At 40.4% G+C, this 25573-nt stretch overlaps 1 protein-coding gene across 1 annotated transcript; it reads right to left on the bottom strand.

Moving 5' to 3' along the window:
- Nucleotides 1-5218: 5218 nt before the first annotated feature.
- On the bottom strand, nt 5219-25431 carry Selenot (selenoprotein T). The gene is made up of 6 exons (XM_048424490.3): nt 25208-25431; nt 12013-12123; nt 11469-11595; nt 9752-9839; nt 8081-8234; nt 5219-7683 (listed from the first exon to the last, which is right to left on the bottom strand). The coding sequence occupies exons 1-5, from the start codon at nt 25342-25344 to the stop codon at nt 8110-8112; spliced, it is 588 nt and encodes a 195-aa protein (XP_048280447.3). The 5' UTR covers nt 25345-25431; the 3' UTR covers nt 5219-7683; nt 8081-8109.
- Between the last annotated feature and the right edge of the window lie 142 nt (nt 25432-25573).

Consider the following 25573-nt stretch of genomic DNA (forward strand, 5'->3'; position numbering starts at 1 on the left):
AAATTAAACAAGAAAACTTTCCCAACCTAAAGAAAGATATCCCTATGAAGGTAAAAGAAGCTTACAGAACACCAAATAGACTGGATCCAAAAAAAAAAAAATCCCCTCACCATATAATAATCAAAACACAAAACACACAGAATAAACAAAGAATATTAAGAGCTGCAAAGGAAAAGGGTCAAGCAACATATAAAGAGAAATCTATCAAAATTATATCCTACTCCTCCACGGAAACCAAAAAAGCCAGAAAGTCCTGGATAGATGTGCTGCAGACACTAGAAGACCATGGATGCAAGTCCAGACTACTATACTCAGCAAAGCTTTCATTCACCATCGATGGAGAAAACAAAATATTCCATGACAAAAACAGATTAAAACAATACATATCCACAAATCCAGCCTTACAGAAAGTACTAGAAGGAAAACCTCAATCCAAGGAAGCTAACTACACCCATAATAACACAGACATCTGATAACCCCCCACCAGGATAACCCAAAGATGGGAAACACACAAACACTGCTACTGAAAAATAACTGGAGATAACAACCACTGGTCATTAATATTGCTTAATATCAATGGACTGCATTCACTTACACAGGCTAAGAGAATGGATACAAAATTCAGCCTTCTGCTGTTTATAAGAAACACACCTCAATCTCAACACAGAACATCAGAGTAAAGGGTTGAAAAAAGGTTTTCCAATCAAATGGACCTAAGAAACAAGCGGGTGTGGCTATCCTAATATCTAACAAAATTGATTTCAAACTAAAATCAATCAGAAGAGATGGGAAAGGACACCTTATACTCACAACAGAAACAATTCATCAAGATGAAGTCTCAATCCTGAATATCTATGACCCTAATACAAGAGCACCCACATATGTAAAAGAAACATTACTAAATCGCACGTCAAACCCCACACACTAATAATAGATTTCAACACTCCTCTCTCACCAATGGACAGGTCATACAGACAGAAACCTAACAGAGAAATTAAGAGAACAGATGTAATGAATCAAATGGACTTAACAGACATCTACAGAACATTTCCACCTGAACAGAAAAGAATACACCTTCTCAGCACCTCATGGAAAATTCTCTAAAATTGATCACATACTCATTAACAAAGCAAATCCCCACAGATACAAAAAAAATTGGAGTAACCCCCTGTGCCTTGTCGGATCACCACGGAGTAAAGTTAGAATTTAACAATACTACTCCCAGAAAGTCTACAAACTCATGGAAACTGAACAGTCAACTACTGAGCCACCCCGAGTCAAGGAAGAAATAAAGAAATTAAACACTTCCTAGAATTTAGTGAAATTGAAGGCACAACGTATCCAAACCTATGGGACACTATGAAAGCAGTGCTAAGAGGAAAGTTCATAGCACTACGTGCCAACATAAAGAAAATGGAGAAAGCTCACATCAGTGACTTAACAGCACACCTGAAAGCTCTAGAAAAAAAAAGAGCAGACTCACCCAAAAGAAGTAGAAGACAGGAAATAATCAACCCGAGAGCTGAAATCAACAAAATAAAAACACAGAAAGCAATACAAAGAATCAGTGAAACAAAGAGCTGGTTCTTTGAGAAAATCAACAAGATTGACAACCCCTTACCAAACTAATCAAAAGGCGAGGCAAGAACTCCAAACCAATAAAATTAGATATGAAAAGGCGGACATAACAACAGGCACAGAGGAAATTCAGAGAATCATTAGGTCTTACTACAAAAACCTATACTCCACAAAATTGGAAAATGTAGAAGAAATGGACAATTTTCTAGATAGATACCATATACCAAAATTAAATCAAGACCAGGTAAGCAATTTAAATAGACCTACAAGCTATGAGGAAATAGAAGTTGTCATCAAAAACTTCCCAATCAAAAAAAAAAAAAAAAACCACAGCTGGATGGTTTTAGTGCAGAATTCTACAAGAACTTTCAAGAAGAGCATAATGGAAACAGAAGGGTCATTGTCAAACTCTTTTTATAAACCACACAGACTCAACCAAGAAAGAGAATTACAAACCAATCTCACTCATAAACATCAATGTAAAAATTATCAACAAAATACTAGCAAACCGAATCCAAGAACGCATCCAAAAAAAAACCATTCATCGTGATCAAGTATGCCCTTGATCAGAGATGCAGGGCTGGTTCAACATACAAAAATCTATCAATGCAATCCACCATATAAATAAACTGAAAGAAAAAAAACCATATGATTATTTCATTAGATGCTGAAAAAGTATTTGACAAAATTCAACACCGCTTCATGATAAAGGTCTGGGAGAGATTAGGGACACAAGGATTATATCTAAATATAATAAAAGCAATATACAGCAAGTCGACAGCTAACATAAAATTAAACAGAAACTCAAAGCAATTCCACTAAAATCAGAATCAAGACAAGGCTGTCCACTCTCTCCATATCTCTTCAACACAGTTCTTTAAGTTTTAGCAATAGCAATAAGACAACATAAGGAGATCAAGGGGATTCAGACTGGAAAAGAAGTCAAACTTTCGTTATTTATAGATTATATGATACTGTACATAAATGACCCCAAAATCTCTACCAGAGAACTCTTACAGCTGATAAATACTGTCAGGGATGTGACAGGATACAAGATCAACTCAAAAAAATTAGTAGCCTTCCTATATACAAAGGATAAAGAAGTTGAGAGGGAAATCAGAGAATCATCACCACCAAAGTGAAAGATCTATTTGACAAGAACTTTAAGTCTTTGAAGAAATAAAATGAAGAAGATACTAGAAAATGAGAAGATCTCCCATGGTCTTGGACAGGAAGGATCAACATAGTAAAAATGGCAATTCTACCAAAAGCAATCTATAGATTCAATGCAATCCCTATCAAAATCCCAACACAATTTTTCACAGACCTTGAAAGAACAATAATCAACTTCATATGAAAAAACAGAAAACTCAGGATAGCCAAAACAATCCTATACAATAAAGGAACTTCCGGAGGCATTACCATCCCTGACATCAAACTTTATTACAAAGCTATAGTAATGAAAACAGTTTGGTATTGGCATAAAAACAGAGATATTGAAAATGGAATTGAAGACCCAGATATTAATTCACATACATTATAACACCTGATTTTTGATAAAGAAGCTAAAATTATACAATGGAAAAAAGAAAGCATCTTCAACAAATCGTGCTGGCATAACTGGATGTCAACCTGTAGAAGAATGAGAATAGATCCTTATCTATTGCCATGCACAAAAAATTCAAGTCCAAATGTATTAAAGACCTCAATATAAACCTGACCACACTGACCCTGACAGAAGAGAAAGTGGGAAGTAGTCTTCAATGCATGGGCACAGGAGACCACTTCATAAATATAACCCCAGTAGCACAAACAATAAGAGCAACAATAAATAAATGGGACCTCCTGAAACTGACAAGCTTCTATAAAGCCAATGACACAGTCAATAAGACCAAAAGGCAGCCTAATGAATGGGAAAGTATCTTCACCAACCCCACATCAGACAATGGACTGATCTCCAAAATATATAAAGAACTCAAGAAATTAGACATTAGAATTCTAAATAACCCAATGAAAAAAAAATGGTGTACTGAACTAAACAGAGAATTCTCAACAGAAGAATTTCAAATGGCCAAAAGATACTAAAGGAAATGTTCAACTTCCTTAGCTATCAGGGAAATGCAAATCAAAACAACTCTAAGATACCATCTTACACCTGTCAGAATGGCTAAGATCAAAAACACTAATGATAGTTTATGCTGGGGAGGATGTGGAGTAAGGGGAACACTCATCCATTGTTGGTGGGAATGCAAACTTGTGCAGTCACTTTGGAAATCAGCGGGGTGGTTTCTCAGAAAATTGGGAATCAACCTACCTCAGGATCCAGCAATACCATTTTTGGGAATATGTCCAAAAGATGCCCAATCATACTATAAATGCATTTATTTAACTATGTTCATAGCAGCATTATTTGTAATAGCCAGAACCTAGAAACAACCGAGATGCCCCTCAATGGAAGAATGGATAAAATGTGGCACATCTACACAGAATACACATTACTACTCAGTGGTAAAAAACAATGACATCTTGAATTTTTGCATGCAAATAGGTGGAGTTAGAAAACACTATCCTGAGTGATGTAACCTAGACCCAAAAAAATGAATATATGTTCTCACTCATAAGTGGATATTAGCCATAAACAAAGGACATTGAGCCTATAATTCATGATCCTAGAGAAGCTAAGTAATAAGGTGAACCCAAAGGAAAATATATATAGACCTGCCTGGAAATTGGAAAAAGACAAGATCGCCTGAAAAAATTTGGGAGCATGGGGGCGGGGAGTAGAAGGAGGGGGAGAAGGGGAGAGTTGAGAACTTGAGGGAATGGGATAGTTGAGATGGAGGAAGGACAGATATGAGAACAAGGAAAGAGATAAATTGATTGAGGGAGCCATTATGGGGTTGGCAAGAAACATGGCTCTGGAAAAATTCCCAGGAATCCACGAGGATGACCCCAGCTAAGACCCTAAGCAATAGAGGAGAGGGTGCCTGAACTGGCCTTGCCCTGTAGTCAGACTGATGATTATCTTAAATATCACCATAGAACCTTCATCCAACAATAGATAGAAACAGAGGCAGAGACCCACATTGGAACAAGCACTGGACTGAGCTCCCAAGGTCCAGTTGAAGAGTGGAAGGAGGAAGAGTATGAGCAAGGAAGTCAACACCATGAGGGGTTCATCCACTGAGACAGTTTGCCTGAGCTAATGGGAGCTCACCAACTCCAACAGGACTGGGAGTGAATGAGCATAGGATCAACCTAGTCTCTCTGAATGTGGTTGACAGTTGGGGCCGACTGAGGGGCCACTGATAGTGGCACTGGGATTTGTCTCACAGCATGTACTGGCTTTTTGGGATCCTATTCTTTTTGGATGTGTACCTTGCTCAACCTAGATGTAGCAGGGAGGGCCTTGGACTTTCAAAAGGGCAGGGTGCCTTGCCCTCTCTTACGATTGGAAGGAAGTAGGGTGGGAGGGTACATGGAGGGAGTGGGAATTTGGAATGGTATTTTTTTTTAATAACATAAAATAATAAAAAAGAAAAGAAATAAACATTAGATGACAACTTTTACAATGCATAATTCCCTAAATACGTTTACTATGTAAAATATGTTAGTGCAAAATTACTGACACAAAGCAGGGTTCCTTTCACATTGGCTTATTTATTTTCACAATGCCACAAAGAAGTTCCAAATCTTTACAATTCTTTACCTGCTTCTCATTTTTTTTAAAAAAAGAAAAGCCCTAGAATATCAAATCATGTTTAAAAAAACTTTAACTGAATTATTTTTTAAGTTATGACAATGATAGAATATGCCAGTCAATCAAAATTCCAAACTAATAGACCTCTAAAGTAAGACTGGGCATCACTGATCTCACCACTTTCCCAGCTGTGCAGGCTGAGCACCTGTCACTAATGCCAGCGCCATCACCAATGCCACTCACGCTCACAAGCGTGTGTTCCTGTACATCTTACACGCTGAGGTTCAAGTTTAAAACCAGGTTTCACCAGCTTTGTAGCAAACGCATAAACCATTCACAATGGCAAGTGTGCTGAAAACTCCAGTGCAACCCGCCAGCCCGGTGCCACGTCCACAGTCTTCCAGCTCTAGAGCACAGACATTCTGTATCACACGGCTGCACCAATTTTTAAGCAACTAATACATTTTGAATTGTTAGTAATATTATAATGTTATAAATAGTTTTCTTTCTCCTTTTCCTTATAATTTTTATATTCATGCATCTCATTTATTTGTTTAGTCGACTACTAAATTCTGGATGTAAGCATAAAATAAAACAGAGATGAGTGTGGATAAAACAGCTGAATTTTACTAGATGTCCAAGACAGTTAAAGCCATTACTAGGAGACAAATTCAATCTAAGGCAAACATGGAGAAAGTTGGATCTGACTTTAGGTTCTTCATAGTTTGACCTGTCAAGTACATGTGAACACCCATGGCCCAAATTCTGAATGTCTATGTGCCATAAAGCTAACTGTCATAAATGGAATGTCCATTACTTAAAGAAAGGCCCCTCTTATGCTAAACTTTACAAGATGTGTAGTCTGGAGTGATAGGCAATCATACTAACAAGGTTAAGACCTAGTCAAAAATATATATATTTACACATAAATAATAACCTCTAAGGAACTTGAGTTTAAATGACAACATCTATCACCAGAGGAACCTGGGCTAGCAGTGCTGCAACCCTAATCAAAGGGTAACACTGCATCAGTTTTCTTCAGTTCATCACTAGACTACCTGCCTGTTAGCTGAAGATCGCAGGAGATTCCACTCAGGCGTCACACAGAGGCCCTGCCCGAGCGCCCTCCAGGATGTCCAGTGGTCAAGCTGCTCGTCACACCCAGGAGTTAGGTGGCACCAACCCCCCCCCAAAATTAAGCTCTTTAATTTCCACTCACAAATCCAGGGCTCTTCCACTTCATCCCTGTCTGTTACCATGGCCGCAATGTAACTGCTATTCAGTTTCTATTTCTGCTAAATCATTCTTATTATCAACCCTAAGTTTCTTTTAAAACTCTGGAACAATATGAAAACATTAAAAATATTTTTAATTTTGTCTTTCAAATACAATAAAATTTTGATATATGATGTTAAGGTGATTCAATTACTAGACAAATGATCTCTGTTTACATAATACATACTTTGTAAAGAGGTTTCACTGAATTTTTCTTTAGTGAGGTGAGTTTCAACTGTCCTAAACAGTAAATTAGCTCATTACTTGTGTGTGAATCTGAAGTATGTCCTTTATGAGAATGTATGTAAGCCAAACACAAAACATTAGGCAGATGGTATTAAAAATAATGCTAACAGGTATACTGAGTAACAAACTTTTGTTTAATTTACATCTGCTCAGATTTTTAGTTTAGTATAAAGGCCCATTAATCAATTCATTAGATTGATCAAGGCAAGACATCTGAACTACACAATGGGATTTTAAAAGCAGTTGGTTTTGTTGTTCCTGATAATTATTCTCTCATACACACACACCACATCCCACACACAAACACTAGAGTGCACATGTGCGCATGCACACACACAGGTACACATACGGCAGAGCACTCTGGATATTGGATTTCCTCCCATCATCCTGTACAATTTACTGCTCACAATCTGCAGTGTTTTGAAAACTATATATTAAGCATGACCAAATTAGAGCTATCTGATAAACTTTTATAAATTAGTTGGGAACTTCAGATGTTTCCAAGAAAACTGACGTTAAAACTATAAAAAAAAGAAAATTCATATAAAAACACAACAAGTTTAACACACATCTTGAAAAAAACTCAAGTTGTAACTCAACTGTGTATTTTCTCAAACATGACCAAGAAAAGAGTTACAAGTAGTAATGCCACGTAAGAAGAACAAACAGTTAACGGTGGGCTCGGGAAAGCTACACAGCGTCATTGCACTCCACGGTGTGCACAATTCAACATGTGCCAGCAATGGAAAAACTGTCTTGCACTGAGGTTTTCCAAGAGGTACAACGAGCCTGCCAAGAAACATCTGGTCTGTACTAACAGCTTGCTGTCTTCAGTACAGGCCTTCATAATGTCAGTCACGCTGCTCTTGCAAATCCCTTAGTGTCTGAAACAAAGAGAAAAGAAGAAGATCACTGTATTTTATTGTCACTGTTGTACCAACTCCTGGGAAGCTAACCCGCCGAGGGGACAGAAAATGACACTACTTAGCAAGGGCTAACCAAGCCTCTTCACATTTACACATCTGCTCATAAATTTTCTATCTCAAGTATGTTAAAAATAATCTGCGTTTAGGAACTAATTATTTGAAAGTAAGAAGCTATGCATCTATAAACTATAATAAAACATCAATTCTGGCTACAAGGAGTTCAGAGTTTGAAAGACATGTACCTGTCTCACCGTCAGTGGGAAACTGAAGAGATAGTGTATGTGGCATCTACTAGCATTTGTGGTCAGAGTTAAAGGAAAGCTACAAATAGCTACTATATTTTAAAACTACTTACAAAATAGTTTTCAGTGCTGATAGGTAGGGCTATGATCGATGATGTGGTATTGAATCCATGTGCACATTGAGTTTCATTTCATTGTCAAGAATTTGGACAAGTTGTTGCATGGATGGAAGATGACCAGATTCCAGCTTAGACCATACCGGCACATCTACAAAACAAACAGCCAGCACCCCACCCCACAAACACATTAATGTAATCCCATGATAGACATCGACCCCACAAATACTTATTGACTTTCGTTCACAATTAGGGGCTACAAAAGCGCAATGCTTCTTCCCTTTCGGCGGCTTTCACGGCAGCAAAGGAACCACTGGGCATCCCAGACATCACCACAGAATCATACGCACGCTGGCTGACTGAAACCAGACGCTGCACTGCCATGAGGAGCGCAATCACCACCCTTTCCTGACTGCCAGGGAAGCACAGCAGGCAAAGTAGGCCTAAAAAGGTAACGCTAAGCCACTAAGGTAGAGTAAAGGCTCATGGCAGTAGAAGACTGCAGAGGTAAGAAGCAGTATGAAGGCTAAAAAGGAGAGCGGGCCCGCACAGGCCGCTGTCATAAGGAAGTATTGCAAGGGAAACGGAGAGGCAGAGAAATTTACATTGGGGAACAAACTGCAGTAAACTAGAGTTAAACATTTTGTCTAGGGAAGAGTATCTTATCTGTCACAGTCATTCAGCTCACACAGCAACTTGAAGCAAGAATGGGAACACACTTTAAAACTGGGCATAGCTGTGTTCAAAGGAAATCATCGGACAGGCAATAGGATATGAGACACAGGACCATAGTCGGCTGACCCCTAAATTAGATTTTATAGGACTTCTGCTCATACTGAATATACTGGCATTTATCTTGAAAAAGAACTTAAGGAGTTTTAGACACTTGGGGGACACAAGGAAATCTTCATTAAGAAAGTCACTGGAAAAAAAAAGCAAACAAAAGAACCCAAGCTGGACAGTGGTAGTATATGCCTTTAAACCAGCACTCAAGAGACTGAGGCAGGCAGATCTCTGTTGAGTTCGAGGTCAGCCTAAGCTAGAGAGCAAGTTCAGGACAGTCAGGACTGTTACATAGTTTGTATCTTAAAAAACAAAACAAAAAAAGAAAAGAAAAAATCATCGTTAAAGGTATATTCACCAACAGGGGAGTCTTGTAACAGACTAGGATGCTAGCAGGGAGAATTAGCAGATGTGGATTTGTAAGAAATGTGGGAGACAGAATTGAGAGGTCCTGGTGGAGGGAGTAATGGGAAGTTACCCTAGGTTTCCAGGCAAATTAGCAGAAAAAATGACGGAACAATTAAATGAACAAAAAATCCCAGAGGAGAACAGAAGCACACATAGGATCCAGAGGGGCAGCTAAGAGCTTATTTTGAAGCAGTTTATGTTAACGATTCCCAAGTAAAGCACTCAAAACAGATCGGCAGTGCCCTAAAACTATGCACTCAGGAACCACACCCATTTTATTTTAAAGCCTGGAGTAAACACATGGGAGTCAAATCATCTAGAATTTCTAGAACCTCAGGTAGCAACTAAGATTCTTCTAAAAAAAAAAAGTCTTCTGAATTTTCAGTCTCTATCATATAAACTCACTTATATGAACATTAAAAGCCTGTTTGTTATTAAGCACGTGCTCATCACAAATGCACACCACTCAGAACCTACCATTTAACGTGATCTCAAATGCACCTGTCGACATACACTGGTTCTCAATCATGTTGCTCAAGAAGAAAACCATCATACATGCATAAACCTAGAAGCCAAACAGCACAAAATGTAAGACACCTTCATTTGATAGAAAGTTTCAGTCTTAATTTGATAGCACTTTCTTTTAATATAACTTAAAAGTGTCCACACAAAATGTCATCTCACAAATCATCTACATACCAGGAAAAACTCACAACTCTTTACATGTTAAAGACCATACAGACAGCATTCATATTACAGAATTTCTAAAATGTCTCAATAACTGAATTTAAATAAAAAATACCAAATTTAGAATGGTTCATTTTACCAATTTTATGATGTAAAATGCCTCACAAGAGAATAGTGATGCAACCACCAGCAACTTTACATATATTACATACAACCTACTTAAATTTAAAAAAAAAAAAAACTTAAAATCATCTGTAGGCTTAGAATGCCCTAGCACACAGAATAAAATGTAATATGTCTCACTTCGTAAGAAAATAGTGATGCAATCATCAACAATTTTATATTACATACAACCTACTTAAGCTTAAAAAAAATTATTTTAAAACCATCTGTAGGTTTAGACTGCCTTAGCACATAGCAGTCCATGCATTCACCCTTCAAAGGCAAATCTGCCCTTTTCAAAAAGAGAGTAGAAGCGCTTTAACTTAGTAAAATTACTGGACGAAAAGCTGGGTATGGTGAAGACATAAACTCATAACACACTGTTTCAGAAAGTCAATGCCCATAAGGGCAAGAAAGTTTGCCTGCCTACTCTCTTTGAGCCAGGTGGTGTTTGACAGGTTTTATAGGAACACAGTAAGCGTTGTCACAAAATCTGTATCTTTATCTCTTGGCTTTTCCATGATCAACCATGAATAGCAACTATACCTTTGTGCTATCCATATGTGAACACAGCACAGAACACGTAAGACTGAACTGCAAACCCATGTCTAGTGAACAAGGGGACAGAGATGTATCTCTCCTAGAGACAGCTAAGGATGTTTATGTTAACAAATGCCTGTTCTAGAAGAACCAGCAAACAGGAGTCTGCTAAAGGTGCTGAGGCTAGAACTAAAGGGCAAAGCTAGATCACTCCCCAGAGAACTTCGCTTCATAAGGGAAGCAGCTAAAACAATCCCGTTAGAGAGAAATAGAATGAAATCCATTTCCAATGATGGTGGGTAACTCAGGAAAAAAAAAAGATTTTAAGTAAAAAGATTTAAAAATATGAGTAATTGGCAGAAAGTCACAGGGCGCAGCCATGCAGCAATAGCTTGCCCACTTGGCTGAATAACTAAGAAAAGCCCAACATTGAGAAAGACCAACTTCTCCTTTCTCTATCCTAAGCATGCTTCCCTAAACACTCTGGACTTCCCCCTGTGTCTGGGCTTCCTAGCTCTTTCTCTACAGTGACCCTCTGTACCATAAAGCTGCCCACCAACCATGGCTCTGACGCCACACCAGCTTAAATGTCATGGCTTTTCCTTCTCTCCTCCAGGCAGCTGCTAAGGTTTCACAGTGTCTTTCTCTTTTGAATGCTAATAAAATTGCCTCTGTTCTTTAAACACACACACACACACACACACACACACACACACACACACACGCACACACGCACGCACGCACACGCACACACTCACACACAGGGTCACCACAACCCAAAGGCCCAGCCACCAAAGCCACATACCTTATTTTCTTGGCCCCACTGCCAGATGCTAGGAGCTTGCATGCCGAAAAAAGCAAAAGGATCTTTGCCAACAATTATTAAGCCTATTAATACTAGTTTGAAGACTGACAGGAAAGATGCTATATGTCTATCAAAAGAAAAGAAAAAAGTTAATCAGAAACTACAATTTCTTTTATCTATTCTGGAATTTAATAATCAAACTTTATGTGAAGATATTTTCTGGATATAAAATCCAAGTTATTAATTGCATTAAATTTAGTATCATTGGTTTTCTAGGAAATCTGGGGGACCTGAGGTAGCTCAGAGGTAAAAAGCATACTCAGAAGGTGCTACAGCCTGAACTCAATCTCAGCCTAACTTTCCAATATGAACTATGCAAGGAGACACCTCTTTAAACGCCCTTATCCCATTGCTATTCACAAAACAGAGCTTTCTGTTTATTACTATAAGAAACGAAGAAGTTACACGACCCAGCGAGGCGAATGAGACATTTACAAACTGTGTAAGCTGAAGGGCTGTACTCAAGCCACTGAAATTCACTCACCTATAAATTGGTTGAGGGAGGTAATTCTCTCCTTCGATGCGGATGTCTGGGTACCGCTGGCTAATAACCCGCATGTATTCCTCAAACACCCGCCTGTACCCTCAGGATACACTGCCAAAAAAGAAATGTTTCCATTTAGTATTTTGAGTGCATCTAAAGTCAAAGAAAGTGTAAATATTATCAAATTAAATTTTTTTTAGAATCCATCACAATTAATGACTGACCCTGGACAATAAACACAGGGAAGTTTTTTCCATCTTATAAATCTTGTGTATTTCTGTTCCCAGCAGATTAACCAGCCAGTCATCACACTACAATAGTTTTGGGTTAGACAACAGCAAACACCAATCCACACATGTCTGCACATCACTCTCCCATCAACTGACCCTTTGTAGAGTATAAAATGTGTTGACGGAAATGCAAGTCGCGGAAACCCTTCCCACTGCTCACTGCCTGTGCAGAGCCCTGGAAGTGAGCACGTTTGAAAAGCTCTGAAACCAGGTCTGGGCCCAAGGACTACAGCAGGCCTGTAGGAGACCAAACAGGGAAACCGAGGACCCGAGAAGGCTTCCTTCACAGTTTTTCTGACTTACATCTGTATATCCCCCAATAAAATGTGCATATTTCTCTTCTCAGTCCTACTGAAAAATTTTAACTGTACTTCCCTCAAAGATTCTTGTATTAAAGGTTATTTAATAGAGAATAACTTTAAAAAACGTACATTTATTTCTAGACAAATTCCAAGCTATCTTATAGTAGGCGTTCATTTCTGGAACATGAGCAATGGTAGCCAGGGGTTGTGTCCTGTAAATAGAATCTGAACCCTCTGCCATTTGAACTATGAAAACAGGAATGGAGGGAGTAGAAGAAAAAAGGGTGGGGAGAAGTCAGTTTGGTTTTGTTTGTTTTTTGGGTTTTGTTTTTTTTTTTCCTTTTTGGCTTTTCTTGTAACTGCGAAGGCCTGAGACTTTGGTCATCCCCCTTCCCTTCCTTCTTTTTTATCCTCCCTGGGTGCTAGGATCAATCCTTGCTTCTGATAGGAAAGCACCCAAACTGAGCCATATCCTGTAGCCTGCCCAAGTTTTAATCTTAATTCAGAGGCAGTGAGAGGTTAAGCTACTTGAAAAGGTGTGACCTTACTGCAAATAGATATCTGGTTACAATTAGCAGATATAGCAGAGAAAAGAAAAGTGAAACCCAGTTGGGCAACTATGATAGTTTGCATGTAATTGGCTTCCATAAGCTCATAGGAAGAGGCACTATTAGGCTTTGTATTAAATAGGTATGGTCTTGTTGGAGAAAGTGTGTTACTTGGAGGCGGGCTTTGAGGTTTCCTATGCTCAAGATCCTGCCCAGTGTCTGAGACCAGTTCCAGTTGCCTTCTGATCAACATGTAGCCAGCACCATCACCATGTCTGCCTGCATGTCATCATGTTCCCTGCCAGGATGATAATGGACTGAACCTCTGAAACTAAGCAAGCCACCCCTATTAAATGTTTTCCTTATAATAGTTGCTGTGGTCATGATGTCTTCACAGCAACAGAAACCTGAACTAAGGCAGCAACTAAACTGGTAGAGTTGAAAAAGCGCTAAGCCTTTTTGACATAGCATGGGAAAGACTTTTCTAGAATTCCTAAGTTTCCAGTTCCATGGTGTGCATGAATTCTCCCCAAATATACTGTCACTGAAGACTAGAGCCATCCCTCACTGTTCTTTGCAGTGCCCGGAGCCTGGTGCACAATGAAGTAACATTTCATGAGTGTTAATATAGGTCTGACTTATCTAAAGAACCATGAAAGTGAGAATCAGTTTTAACATGCTTGTAGATAGAAGTATTTAGTCTATATATAACGAAAATGTTAGCGAAACCTTTCAAGTCTGCTTATTCTCCAACTGGATCCTTCTTAATCCTAAATTCTAGTCTGTCCTAAAGCGCTCTACAAACGCACGTTTGTCATTTCCGCCTGTTTTCAGGTAAGAAACCTTTAATTCGCTCAGCTGTGTTCCCCAGCCATCACCTACCACACACACAACCCTCTTCTCATACAAATCCGTGCTAGTCCAACCATCCCCAGCCAACTGTGAACTCTTCTGCTTACTCCATCTGGCTCGGGCTAAGTTCCCACAGGTGGCTGAACTGTGAAGACTGCGGTCTAATCTGAGCCTTCCGAGCACTGCCAGCGGGAGGCACAGCTCACCCGTGCTCCTTCTCACGCCTTCTCCTCCCATCCCACACACACGGCTCCTAGGAGTCTCCAGCACACAGACAGCTGACTCCAGTCATGTGTGCTTTGTACTGTTAGCAGTCTACTTTATACGGAGTATATAACAGTTCCCGTCAGCTCACTGTTTTCTACATAAATGAGTTTTCTGAATTGGATATTCCAAAGGGAAGTACAGGGCCTGTGGTGAATCAAGAAACAAAACGATCTGGTCAGGATGACTCAGCAAGCAAAGGTGCCCATGTGAGAGTGAACATGTGAACACACATACAATTTTTTAAAAATGTTTTAAGCTAAAACCACACTAGGGCAAATGCAGAATTGATCAAAAATAGCTTTTTAACCACAAGCAAGACAAGAAGATGGGCAAATACAGTTACCACTCTCAATCCTTATGCTCCTTGACTTCCCATGAAAACTGATTTAAGCAGGTCCACAGCCTGTTAAGTTTTTCCTCCCATTTTAGACCCGAGCCGACTCAGAAAAGGTGGGTTGACTTGCTCACAGTCCTAAGACTAATAGAGGACAGAACCAGATAGGAAACCAAATTATGTGGGCCATCAACAAACATATCTGACTCCACAGTCAATTTTATCGTCCTCAAAGGACAATAAAGTAAGGATTTTCAGATTAGAAAGACTGACAGACACAAAAAAATGTCCTAAGCTAGTGAGATGGCTCGGCAGGTACAAGTGGTTGCCACACAAGCCTGATGACCACGTTCAATCTCTGAACCCACACTGAAGATGAGCAACTCTAAGGTGGTCCTCATGACCGCCACATAAACGTGCATGCACACCAACTCTATAATAAATAAAAATCTTAAGAAGCACCGAGGGAAGGCTGCTAAATGCAGACCAGTGCATAGTTTTAGGAAATACGCTCTCCAACCACCAACAGTGCAGGTCCATTAACGTTCTCTGTCAGCATCCGCTCTGGTCTAATGAGAGCACCCGCACTAACTAGCCCACTACCCCTGTACGCAAAAAACCACCATGCAAAAGGGACACAGGATATGTAGAAAAATGATTATCACCATTACTACAAAAAAACAACAGTATTTTAGATGATTACATTCTTAGTCTCCTGAATCTTACAATCTCATTTGAGAGAGACAAATGCACAGCAGACACCGGGGAACAACTGCAGGAAACACAAGAGAGCCCACAGTGCAGTGCACAGATCAAACACGTGTATTAAAGTGAGAATGTAGCTGGAATTTCACTGCTATATATAATTTTCTACCCCCCTTTTCTCAGGCCATAACCTATCTGGATACAACCTTTATGAGAAAATAATCTCTACTCTCTCCTTATTAGCAAAATTGGCAATAATAAACATGGGCCCAGGTACTACCTCAACTGGACATTACGGCTGAACTGAGTGGTAGAGTCATAACAGGACTACACAACCACCTTCCAAATGAACTAGTCAAGGTGAGAGACTGTATGACACACACGGAAGAGAGCACCTGCCTGTGTGGCACAGGTGATAAGTTTAACAAAAGAAGTTCTGTGCCCTCTGAAAGAAAACACTGTGATTTCAGGACACAGAACAATGACAAAACAGTTTTCTCAAAATTCTACATCCACAACTTCAAAACTGGTAGCTAAGATGATCCAGCCTCACAGACTATCCAGCCAAGACTTCAGATAAACTTTACACTTTCCAATCACACAGAGACTAAACAAAAAATACAGCTACTTCTCCCAGGACTTGATAGTTATCCCAAGTTATCCCATTTTTCTCAGAGTCCCCCAAAGATTCTGTTGCCCATAAACAACATGGTGCCCACATTCCTAAGAGGTGTGTTTGGGGGGGTGACTTTTGGTCACTCAGTGGGTTATGGATATTTGCCATCACGGGGGGTGGCGGTTACAAGTTGTTATTGGAAGGAAAAAGGCTGAACAAAGGAAATTAGATTCAAGAATCTCTTCCTAAAAGAAAAGGGGAAAATATAGTATAGAAATGATGAGAGAGAAGGGTGGATGGTTGAGTCTACTTTTGAAAAACCACTAGTCTCAAATACTTTACATTACATTGGTATGGACTTTTGTACACTGACACAAATGTAAGGTTACTCAGTTACAATATGTATGTTTCGGCTCTTGTTTAAGGCATTGGACCTATGCAGCTCACTGAATACATTTCATACCTCACAGAAGTCTCTTAGACATACGCAGAGACCCTGCGTTTTTGTGCAAACTGCATGTTATTTAAATCACCACAATTAGAGATAATGCACTTTAGATGTTGTTTTTTTCAGTGATTATAACATTTCTATTCACAAAAGTAATTAAACAATTAAAGTTCCTAGTACTTTTGAACATACAGTATTGCATAAAACATTCTCCTCTATGAAGAGAGACTAAACAAAACTTTCATCTTTCTTCACAGCCAGGCTCACTCCCGCACACCATCCAAACAAGGAAATCACATTTTGTCAATCTTGCTCAGTTGCACATGTGAAATTTTAAACTTCCTCTTCATGGAATCATTCTCTTATCCAAAGACAACTGTTGCTTTGGTTTGTATATTGTTCAAAATTTATACAGGAAATGATCCAGCATAGGTTGAATCTTGAAAAGTCTTCCTGAGTGACTGTCCATTTGGGCGTTATCATTGACATGTCAGAATACATGTTCAAATCTGTGGTAGCTGCGGAAATATGGGGGTACATATCAAAGGATCTGCTGACCAATAGTCTCTATCAGCTTAACTAGGTTAGGGAATTCTTGATGTCCTTCGTGTAATCAGAGACCACTTTAGTGTTGTAGGTGGTGTTTTTCATTTCACTGAGGTTTGATCATGAGAGGTGGACAGCTTTTGGCACAACATCTTAATTCATCACTGAAAAAGAGACTGATCACAGAGAGTAGAGTCACACAGAAACAGAATGTAGTGACCCCAGCATAACCTTCAAACAAGTGTAAGATGGTGGTATCAACTTCAGACCAACAATCATCAGCAGTGTCAGAATCACTTGGAAGCACCGCCACTTTGAGTTTCCTTCCTTACAAGTCTTTATAATTCACTGTCAGTAGAACTGGTAGAATTGTCTCTGGAATCACCAAAATGGTCATCTGCATCTTTGATCTCACTAGGAGTATCTGATAAATTATTGTCAAATACTTCCAGAAGTGTATCGGTATAATTGGTTTCCCTCCTTTTTCTGAGTGAGGACATTTTTAAAAGCATCAGGAACTTGAAGACGAAGACTATTCAAATGACCAAAACACAATGTAACTGCAATGCTTTGTGAATTCGCACAATTATATAGTTTTTTGTAGATTAACCTGCACAGTTCCAGCAATGAAATTGCTTCATTCAATGGGGGCAAGACAGTGTGCAGACATCTGAGGTCCACAACAGATGGCACATGAAACATGAGGAAGCTTGTGAGCAATATGAAATGTGTTTAAAATGTAAAGTTATAGTCCCTAAAAGCTATTATTATAAACCATTTAGGATAATTAAGAAGTAACAAACTTGGGGACTGGAGAGATGGCTTGGTGGTCAAGAGCACTGGCTGCTCTTCCAGAGAACCCGAGTTCAATTCCCAGTACCCACATGGCAGCTCACAACTGTCTGTAATCCCAGTTTCAAGGGATCTGACACCTTTACACTAATGCACATAAAATAAGGTTATTTAAAAAAAATTCACACACAAAAAAAGTAACAAACTTGTAGACATGTTAGGTATGTTTCCAAGGTCATAAAGAAATTTATTTAAAGGCTTTTCATGACAGTAGGACACATCTGTTCCTAGCAGCATCAATTTATTTCAGATATTCTAGGCCTGTAAATTGAAGATGAATGGCCCCAACGTTAGAGAGAAAACTTGGGGTGACTCTTCAGGCAGCCAGATGTCACTCTGTTGTTTCTATAGTTTTGGAAGTTATTTGCTCTACACTTTTGTTACTCAGGCAGTATTAAATCCTTCTTGAGTTTCTGATGTAGCTGAAGATGTCATGTGGGATTCCCTTCTGTATGAATATGGTTAGTTACCATTAGTTAATAAAGAAGCTGGATTGATCAACAACCATGCAGAATAGAGTCTGGCAGAAAATCCAAGCAGCGCCACAGGGAGAAAGAAGGCAGAGTCTGGGAGACACCAGCTGCCACCAGAGGCATAAGATGCCAAAGCATTACCAGTAAACCATGGTGATAATACAGATTATGAGAAATGGGTTAATTTACATGTAGAGTTAGCCACTAAGAAGCCTGAGTCTTTGGCCAAACAGTCTGTACTTAATATTAAGCCTCAAAGTGGTTATTCGGGATCCCGCAGGCAAGAGAGAAACCTCTAGTTACAAAGATAAGATAGTTACAGTTTCCCTTGTTACCAAATTAAAAAAATAAACTCACAAAAGAAAGAGAAAGTATATAAGGTTGAAAAACAAAGACTTAAGTTGTTTAAGAAAAATGTTTTAAGGCTTAAAGATAGTTTTAGGATCATAATACAGGTTATGATAGAAAATGGTTTGGTATAAACCTTTAAATTCATCAAGGTAAGATAGATAATAGAGTATTTTCTCTTCATATGCTAAGTATAAATGGACTAGACACTGTGAATGTAAGTCTTACCTGATAATCGCTGTTATTGTATATTTTACTATATTAAAGTTAAAACCTGTTCTTTTTAATTAGCCAAAAAAGGTGGAAATGCTGTGGAATATTTGTTTACATTGTAAAGATGTGTCTTTGTCAAGGTGTCTCCTGATTGGTTTAATAAAGGACTGAATGGCCAGTAGCTAGGCAGCAGATACAAGTAGGACTTCTGGGCAGAGAAAGAGAAATCAAGGTGTGTAAGAGACACTGGGAAACTCAGAACAAGTTGGAGGTACAGAAAGAAAAAAAGGGAACAAGCCACGTGGTAGAATGTAGATTAAAGAATATGGGGTAATTTAAGACAAAAAAGCTAGTCAGGAACAAGCCTAAGCTATAGGCTGAGCTTCATAAATAATATGTCTCAGTATCATTATCTGGGAGCTGACTGGCAGGACCGAGAAAATCTTGCTACACTCAGAACCTCTGAAAGAGCAAGCCAGAGCTCTTAGCCACTGAACCATCTCTCCAGCCCCAGATGTCTAAAAAGAGAAACCCTGTGAGATTTAGGCAGTACAGGTTCATCAGGGTCTGAGGGTAGTAAGAATAATGGTAGTGGTAGAATGAAATCTGGAAGCTTGGTTCAGGGGCATGGAGGCCAAGAACATAGCATCCTCAAATACAGCCTCTGAGCTAAGCACAGACCAGCTGGATGACAACCTACCAGACTGGAGCCAGCATCTACATCCCAACAAAACGCTGGGAGGACAGGTGTCACAGGACCAGTTAAAGCAGAACAGAACAAGGTCTACCCATTTTAGTTTTTTAACGGACTAAAGCCTACCATTCACACACTAATGTTCTCTAATGAACAGGTCTTCATAGACAAGCCAGTCTCTCTTTAAAAACAAACAAACAATAAGACACAAAACAAAATAAAACTGGGTCTGTGCTTTGATTCCAGCACTCCAGAAACTGAGACAAGTGTGAGTTCAAGGCCAGCCTGGTCAACTTTTTGTTTTGTTTTGTTTTTTGTTTTTCGAGACAGGGTTTCTCTGTGACTTTTGGAGCCTATCCTGGAACTATCCTGGAACTAGCTCTTGTAGACTAGGCTGGCCTCGAACTCACAGAGATCCACTTGTCTCTGCCTCCCAAGTGCTGGGATTAAAGGCGTGCACCACCACCGCCCAACATCAGCCTGGTCAACTTAAAGAGTTCCCAGAAAACTAGTGATAGACTGGAAACCACTGTTTCAAACACACACAGACACACACAAGACAAAAAGAAAGAAAAGACCTCAGAAACTATGGGGGGGGGGGGTCAAAATAAAACAGCAGAAACAGTAACCAAAAGACTCAAAATAAGAGTCTACACTCTAGTGTGGGGCTGGAAAGACAGGCCAGAGAGCACACACGACTCATTCCGCAGCTCAGCATCTTGACAGCTCTCTCCACTCTATCCGTGGAGTCCACGGGGAGCTCAGTGGCAGGTGCTCATTTAGACCTAACAAAATGGCACAGCATTTGCATAGGCCCTGCAAACATCTTCCTGTATGCATGAATGCATCTAAATCTAAAGTAAAGTAGATTACTTTAGTGGTCAACGCAGTGGAATAGTTGTGTACTCTGTTGGAGAAGCCAGTACAGTGCAATCACCCTGCAGATACTTTCAATCTGAGACTGGCAAAAATCCATGGATGTGGATCTCACAGATACAGAGGGCCAAATAAAATCCACCACCTCAGCCTGCTAAATTACCTACCTTTAGAAAACCTCTCTAACCTCTTTGTATTTCCGAGTTCTATTACCTCTCAGCTGAACAACTATAAAAAGCCCTTTCCCTCATATATTCCCTTCCATTCTTGTACCCTGAAAAAAATTTCCACACTAAAACTAGTTGGCCTTTCTTAAGCTAGCTGGAACCTCAAGGATCTATGCTACACATTCATTGAAGTCAATAAAGGCCTTGGGCTTCTCGGGAAAGTGTATTTTCCTTCAATAAGGCCATGGCTTACTAAGCCCTACAGAAAAGATCTATCATTATATCTCTGTTCACGAGTGAGCAGATGACTAAATTTTGAAAGTACTTGCCAAGCAAGCATAGGGACCCGAGTTCAATCCTTAGCACTAAGAACAACAAAAAAAGGGGGCAGGAGAGATAGCTCGGTGGTTAAGAGCATTGCCTGCTCTTCCAAAGGTCCTGAGTTCAATTCCTGGAAACCATATGGTGGCTCACAACCATCTGTAATGAGGTCTGGTGCCCTCTTCTGGCCTGCAGACATACACACAGACAGAATATTGTATACATAATAAATAAATTTAAAAAAAAGAACAGCAAAAAAAAAAAGAAAGAAAAAGAAAAGAAAAAGGAAAAAAAAAGCAAGAAATGACAGTGTGTGCCAGGTCCCAAGACCTTGTCTCAAAAAACAAGATGGGGCTCCTGAGGGTCTGAGGAGGAATGACACAACCACCAAGTTCATTTCTTCAAAGATCTTCCTGATCCCAGACTGGCAGTCTCCTATCAACAAGACTTTCCCTGACAGCACTTAGCAGAATTGCAATTTTATGTGCTAGTTTGTTCTTGCCTGTGAAAATTACAAGAGAACGGAATTAAGTTCTGTGCACAACATAAAACACCTGCAGAGTAGGTAAAACAGTAGTTTGTTAAGTGTGCAAATATCGAGAGTCAATTAACCAATATGATCCACAATGTCTTCAATTCTGTATTTTACTAATCTTGATCAGTATCAACATATAAATCAGTTTTGGTCTTTTTCTGTGGAAAAGGCGAGTATGTAGCATGAATTTTAATTGGCATTAGTAACAAAAATTCATAGTCAGATATAGGGGTTAATGCTGAATATCAGAGAAGCAGAGCAGCCAGCTGCTAGAGGGTTCTTTTAACTCTACCAATGCTCAGACAGGAGCAATTCTGTCCTCAGACTGCATCTCCAGACTACTTCTGTCTCCACCAAACCTCAGACTGCACTTATATTCCTCTCTCTGCCCAGCCATATCACCCTGTCTCCACCTCCCTACTGCTGGGATCACCTTTGTGTTGAGTTGTTTCTCTTTTGAACAGATTCAATCTTGTGTAGCCCAGAGCGGTTCTGAACTAACAGAGAGATCCCTCTGCCTCTTTAATCCCGAGTCCTGGTGCCACCACTCTGTGGCCTCTAGTGGCTTAGCTCTGCGCTTTGATCTTCAGGCAAGCTTTATTTGTTAAAACACAAACACATCACCACAGTCTCAGGAAGGCAGAGGCATCAGACACCCCGGAGGTGGAGTGACTGGAAGTTGTAAAGTTACTGTCTTACACGGGAGCTGGGAACTTGGGGCTGCAAGCTCTTAACTGAGCTGAGCATCTCTCCAGCTCCCTCGATATCCGGCTGATATCTTTCTACTGTACTATGAAAGCAAGGCTGAGACAGCACACATTTAAATAAAAATCTAGTTTCATAACACCTGCCTCACTTACCTCATGAAATTGTAGGCAGGAGCTGGCTATCCTGGAATTATAGCAGTGAATAATTGAATGCTAATTTGAAAAATGTTCTGAAACCTTAATTTCATCTAATCTACTATTATCAGTAATTCAATTATCTAATGCTCAAAGAAAATAAAGACCCATCATGCCTATGGGCAGCTCCCAAAATACACTGACCCATTGAAGTCAGAGGAAAGACAGTGACAAGGTCTGACATTCGGTATTTAAACATCTAACAGTATGAAATCACTGACACCAAAAGTATCGATCTGCTGCTCATTCAACTAACACAACAGCCAGTGCAGAGACACCACAGAACTCAGATCACTAACACAACAGTCAGTGCAGAGATACCACAGAACTCAGATACAGAGAACAAAATGGGAACCACTTTTTGGAAGTTTTCCGGGTGGCCCTGTCTAATACACTGAAATCTTAAGCTAGGGTCACAGCAGGTACCGGATGGACAGTTGTGGGAAAGGCACAAGAACACAGAACCCGGTCAGAAGCGTCATCCTTTCTAATTCAGTTCCTTCCGCACTGTGTTGCAGGTCTGTTCTTCTAGCAACTGAAGAAGTGGGAGCACCAACAGGCAAGTATACTGAGCTACGACTGTTCATGAAAAGGTACTCACAACAAACATGAACACAAAAATCAAAAAACTTCTCTAAGACAGTTAAGTTGAAAAAAAAGTTTTATGGCACTGAAATTTCAAACAAAATTTAAGGTTTTTTTTATGTGTTTATGCTCAGTTGTATTAGTTTCTTCTTCACAAACCTGCAAGTAGATGTTTTAAAAGAGTCTGTCAAGACCAGAAGCCTAATAGTCATGCATATGAAAAGACGAATCTGTAGGGGAAGAGCAGAAAGCTAGTTTGACAACTTGGTAGGGTGTTATAACAAAACTATTTCTGATGTATATATTCTATAACAACAAAGGGCTTACGATGACTGCAAAACAAACGTATCTGTCATTTTAAGCAAGTCTGAACCTAAGTTACAAAAAAATACTAATTATCAAAAATTCAACTACAGTAATTATGATGTTTTGAAAAGCTCTAATGCCTGCTTGCCACTCCCCCCACTTGCTGTCGTTTTGTTGAGAAAGGGACTGGGGTAGCTCAGGTTGGTTTCTGACCTATGTAGCCAGGGTTGATCTGGAATACTTAATCCTTCTTGTTGAAGGAGGCCGTTAGTTCTCAGCCGCTTAGCCCCGAAATAATCACACAGAAACTGTAGTATTTAAATCACTGCTTGGCCCATTAGCTCTAGCTTCTTATTGGCTAAGTCTTACATCTTAATTTAACCCATCTCCATTAATCTGCGCACCACCACAAGGTCGTGGCCTACCAGCAAAGTTTCAGCTCCTCTGTGGGCTCCATGGCTTCTCCCTGACTCCGCCTCCTTTCTCCCAGCATCCAGTTTAGTCCCCCCCACCCCAGCTCTGTTCCCCTATAGCTCTGATACAGGCCCAAAGTAGTTCCTTTATTAACCAATGATATTCACAGCATATATACAGAGGGGAATCCCATATCATCTCCTAACTACTGAGATTACAGTCGTCACCAGGCTATGTGTACACTTTTAGAAATCTTAAGAGAAATGCACGAAGTAAAGATGTAACAAGAATCCAAGTACTGTGTCAGTGAGATTTGGAAACTGGATTGAATTCAATGCCCCTAGTCAACATGGTGGAAGGCGAGAACCAACTCCTGCAAGTAATCCTGTGATTTCTCCATGGACACTGTGACAAACAGACAAGTATTTACATACACACACACGCACACACACACACACACACACCCCAATATATATACATATATATTAAAGAATTCCAATGCAAGCAAAAGAACACACAAAAAAAGTACTTTGAAAAAGCAGGAGTTCAAATAAGGGGGCAGAAGATGCAGAAATATTACACTGGGTTGAAAACTTCAGTCTTTTAATCATTAGCCATCTTTGTAAGCTGGTACAACAGCTACCACCTTCTTAAAAAAGAAAAAAAAAAGCACCAGCCATGGGTGTAGGTCAGTGAAACAGCGGTCATCTGTGGCATGATGATAAATCTGGGCATACAGTAAAGTTCTCAGGGAATTTTGTCTGTAACCGGGAAGAAATCATCAAATTTTCACGCCAAACTCAAATCCCTGTCTTATTTTCTAATTTTGCGGTTTAAGTATCACAAATTGATCTTTCATTTTCAACTGTTGGCTTCGTCTTCAGTGATTATGCAAAACGATGAAATAAAAATTTAAATTTAAGATTAACTGGTACACGTTTTGGAAAAGTCGGTTTTAAATGAATTGTGGCCAATAACCGAACTGCAAAGTATCCATATTCTGAAAAGAATTGCTAATCTGACATCCCATCCTGAGAAATCCCCATCTTTTGAGGTTTCACTTTCTCCAGCCTTGTGATTTTTTTTTTTAAACGGCGCTTTCAAAGCTTCCCCAACCCTTGTCACCTTAGTAAAAAGGATCCCTTATTCTGCTTCTAACACGCAACTATCCTTCAACAACAAAGTCAATTACTAAGTGGCGTCGAAAACGGACGGGTTCCCTTCCTTTTAATTATTTATTTTTTTTCCCCATGAATGCACAAGACCTTTCAAAGTCTACGGACGCCCGGGAGACGAGCGGGAGCCGCGGAGCCGAGCCGCGGTTTCCAGGAGCGGCGGGCTCCACCTCGCGTCCTCCGAGCTCCGCCGCACAGCCCGGCCCGGCTCCGGGTGCGCAGCGATGCGGAGCCCCGCCGCCACGGCAAGGCCTGAGGCCCCAGCCCGGAACTCCGGAGGCTGCCGGGAACCACGGGCAGGGCCCCGAGGGCAGTGACTACCCGATGCGGCCGGGAGCCGGCGCCGCGCTCTGCCGCCAGGTACCGAGCAGCCGGCTAGGCCGCGAAGCCGGGGCCGGGCGGCCGGGGGTCGACGCACGTACTCACCAAATCTGGAACTTGAGCAGCGGCCCCGTGGCGTACTGCATCTTTAATCTCTTGCTGGGCACGCCGCCCAGGTTGGCAGAGGCCTCGCTGCGGACCACCGCCGACGCCGCCACCAGGAGAAGCAGCAGAAGCCTCATCTTCGGGGAGACAGGCGCTCAAGCCGGCCGCCTTCAGACCGAGACTGCAGCCAGCACCAAACCTAGCCACGAACCGCTCCCCACTGCGCAGGCGCGCTCCGCCAAGGTCGGCGAAGGAAGCCGGACTGCGCCTGCGCAGCCGGCGCCCGCGCCCATGGTGGGAAGGAGAGCTGTGACCTGTTTGGCTGCCTTGATCCACCACCATCTTGGATGTGTGCAAACGCTAAGA

This window comes from Myodes glareolus, chromosome 20 (assembly GCF_982192425.1).
Source record: "Myodes glareolus chromosome 20, mMyoGla1.1, whole genome shotgun sequence".
Taxonomy (NCBI): Eukaryota; Metazoa; Chordata; class Mammalia; order Rodentia; family Cricetidae; genus Myodes; species Myodes glareolus.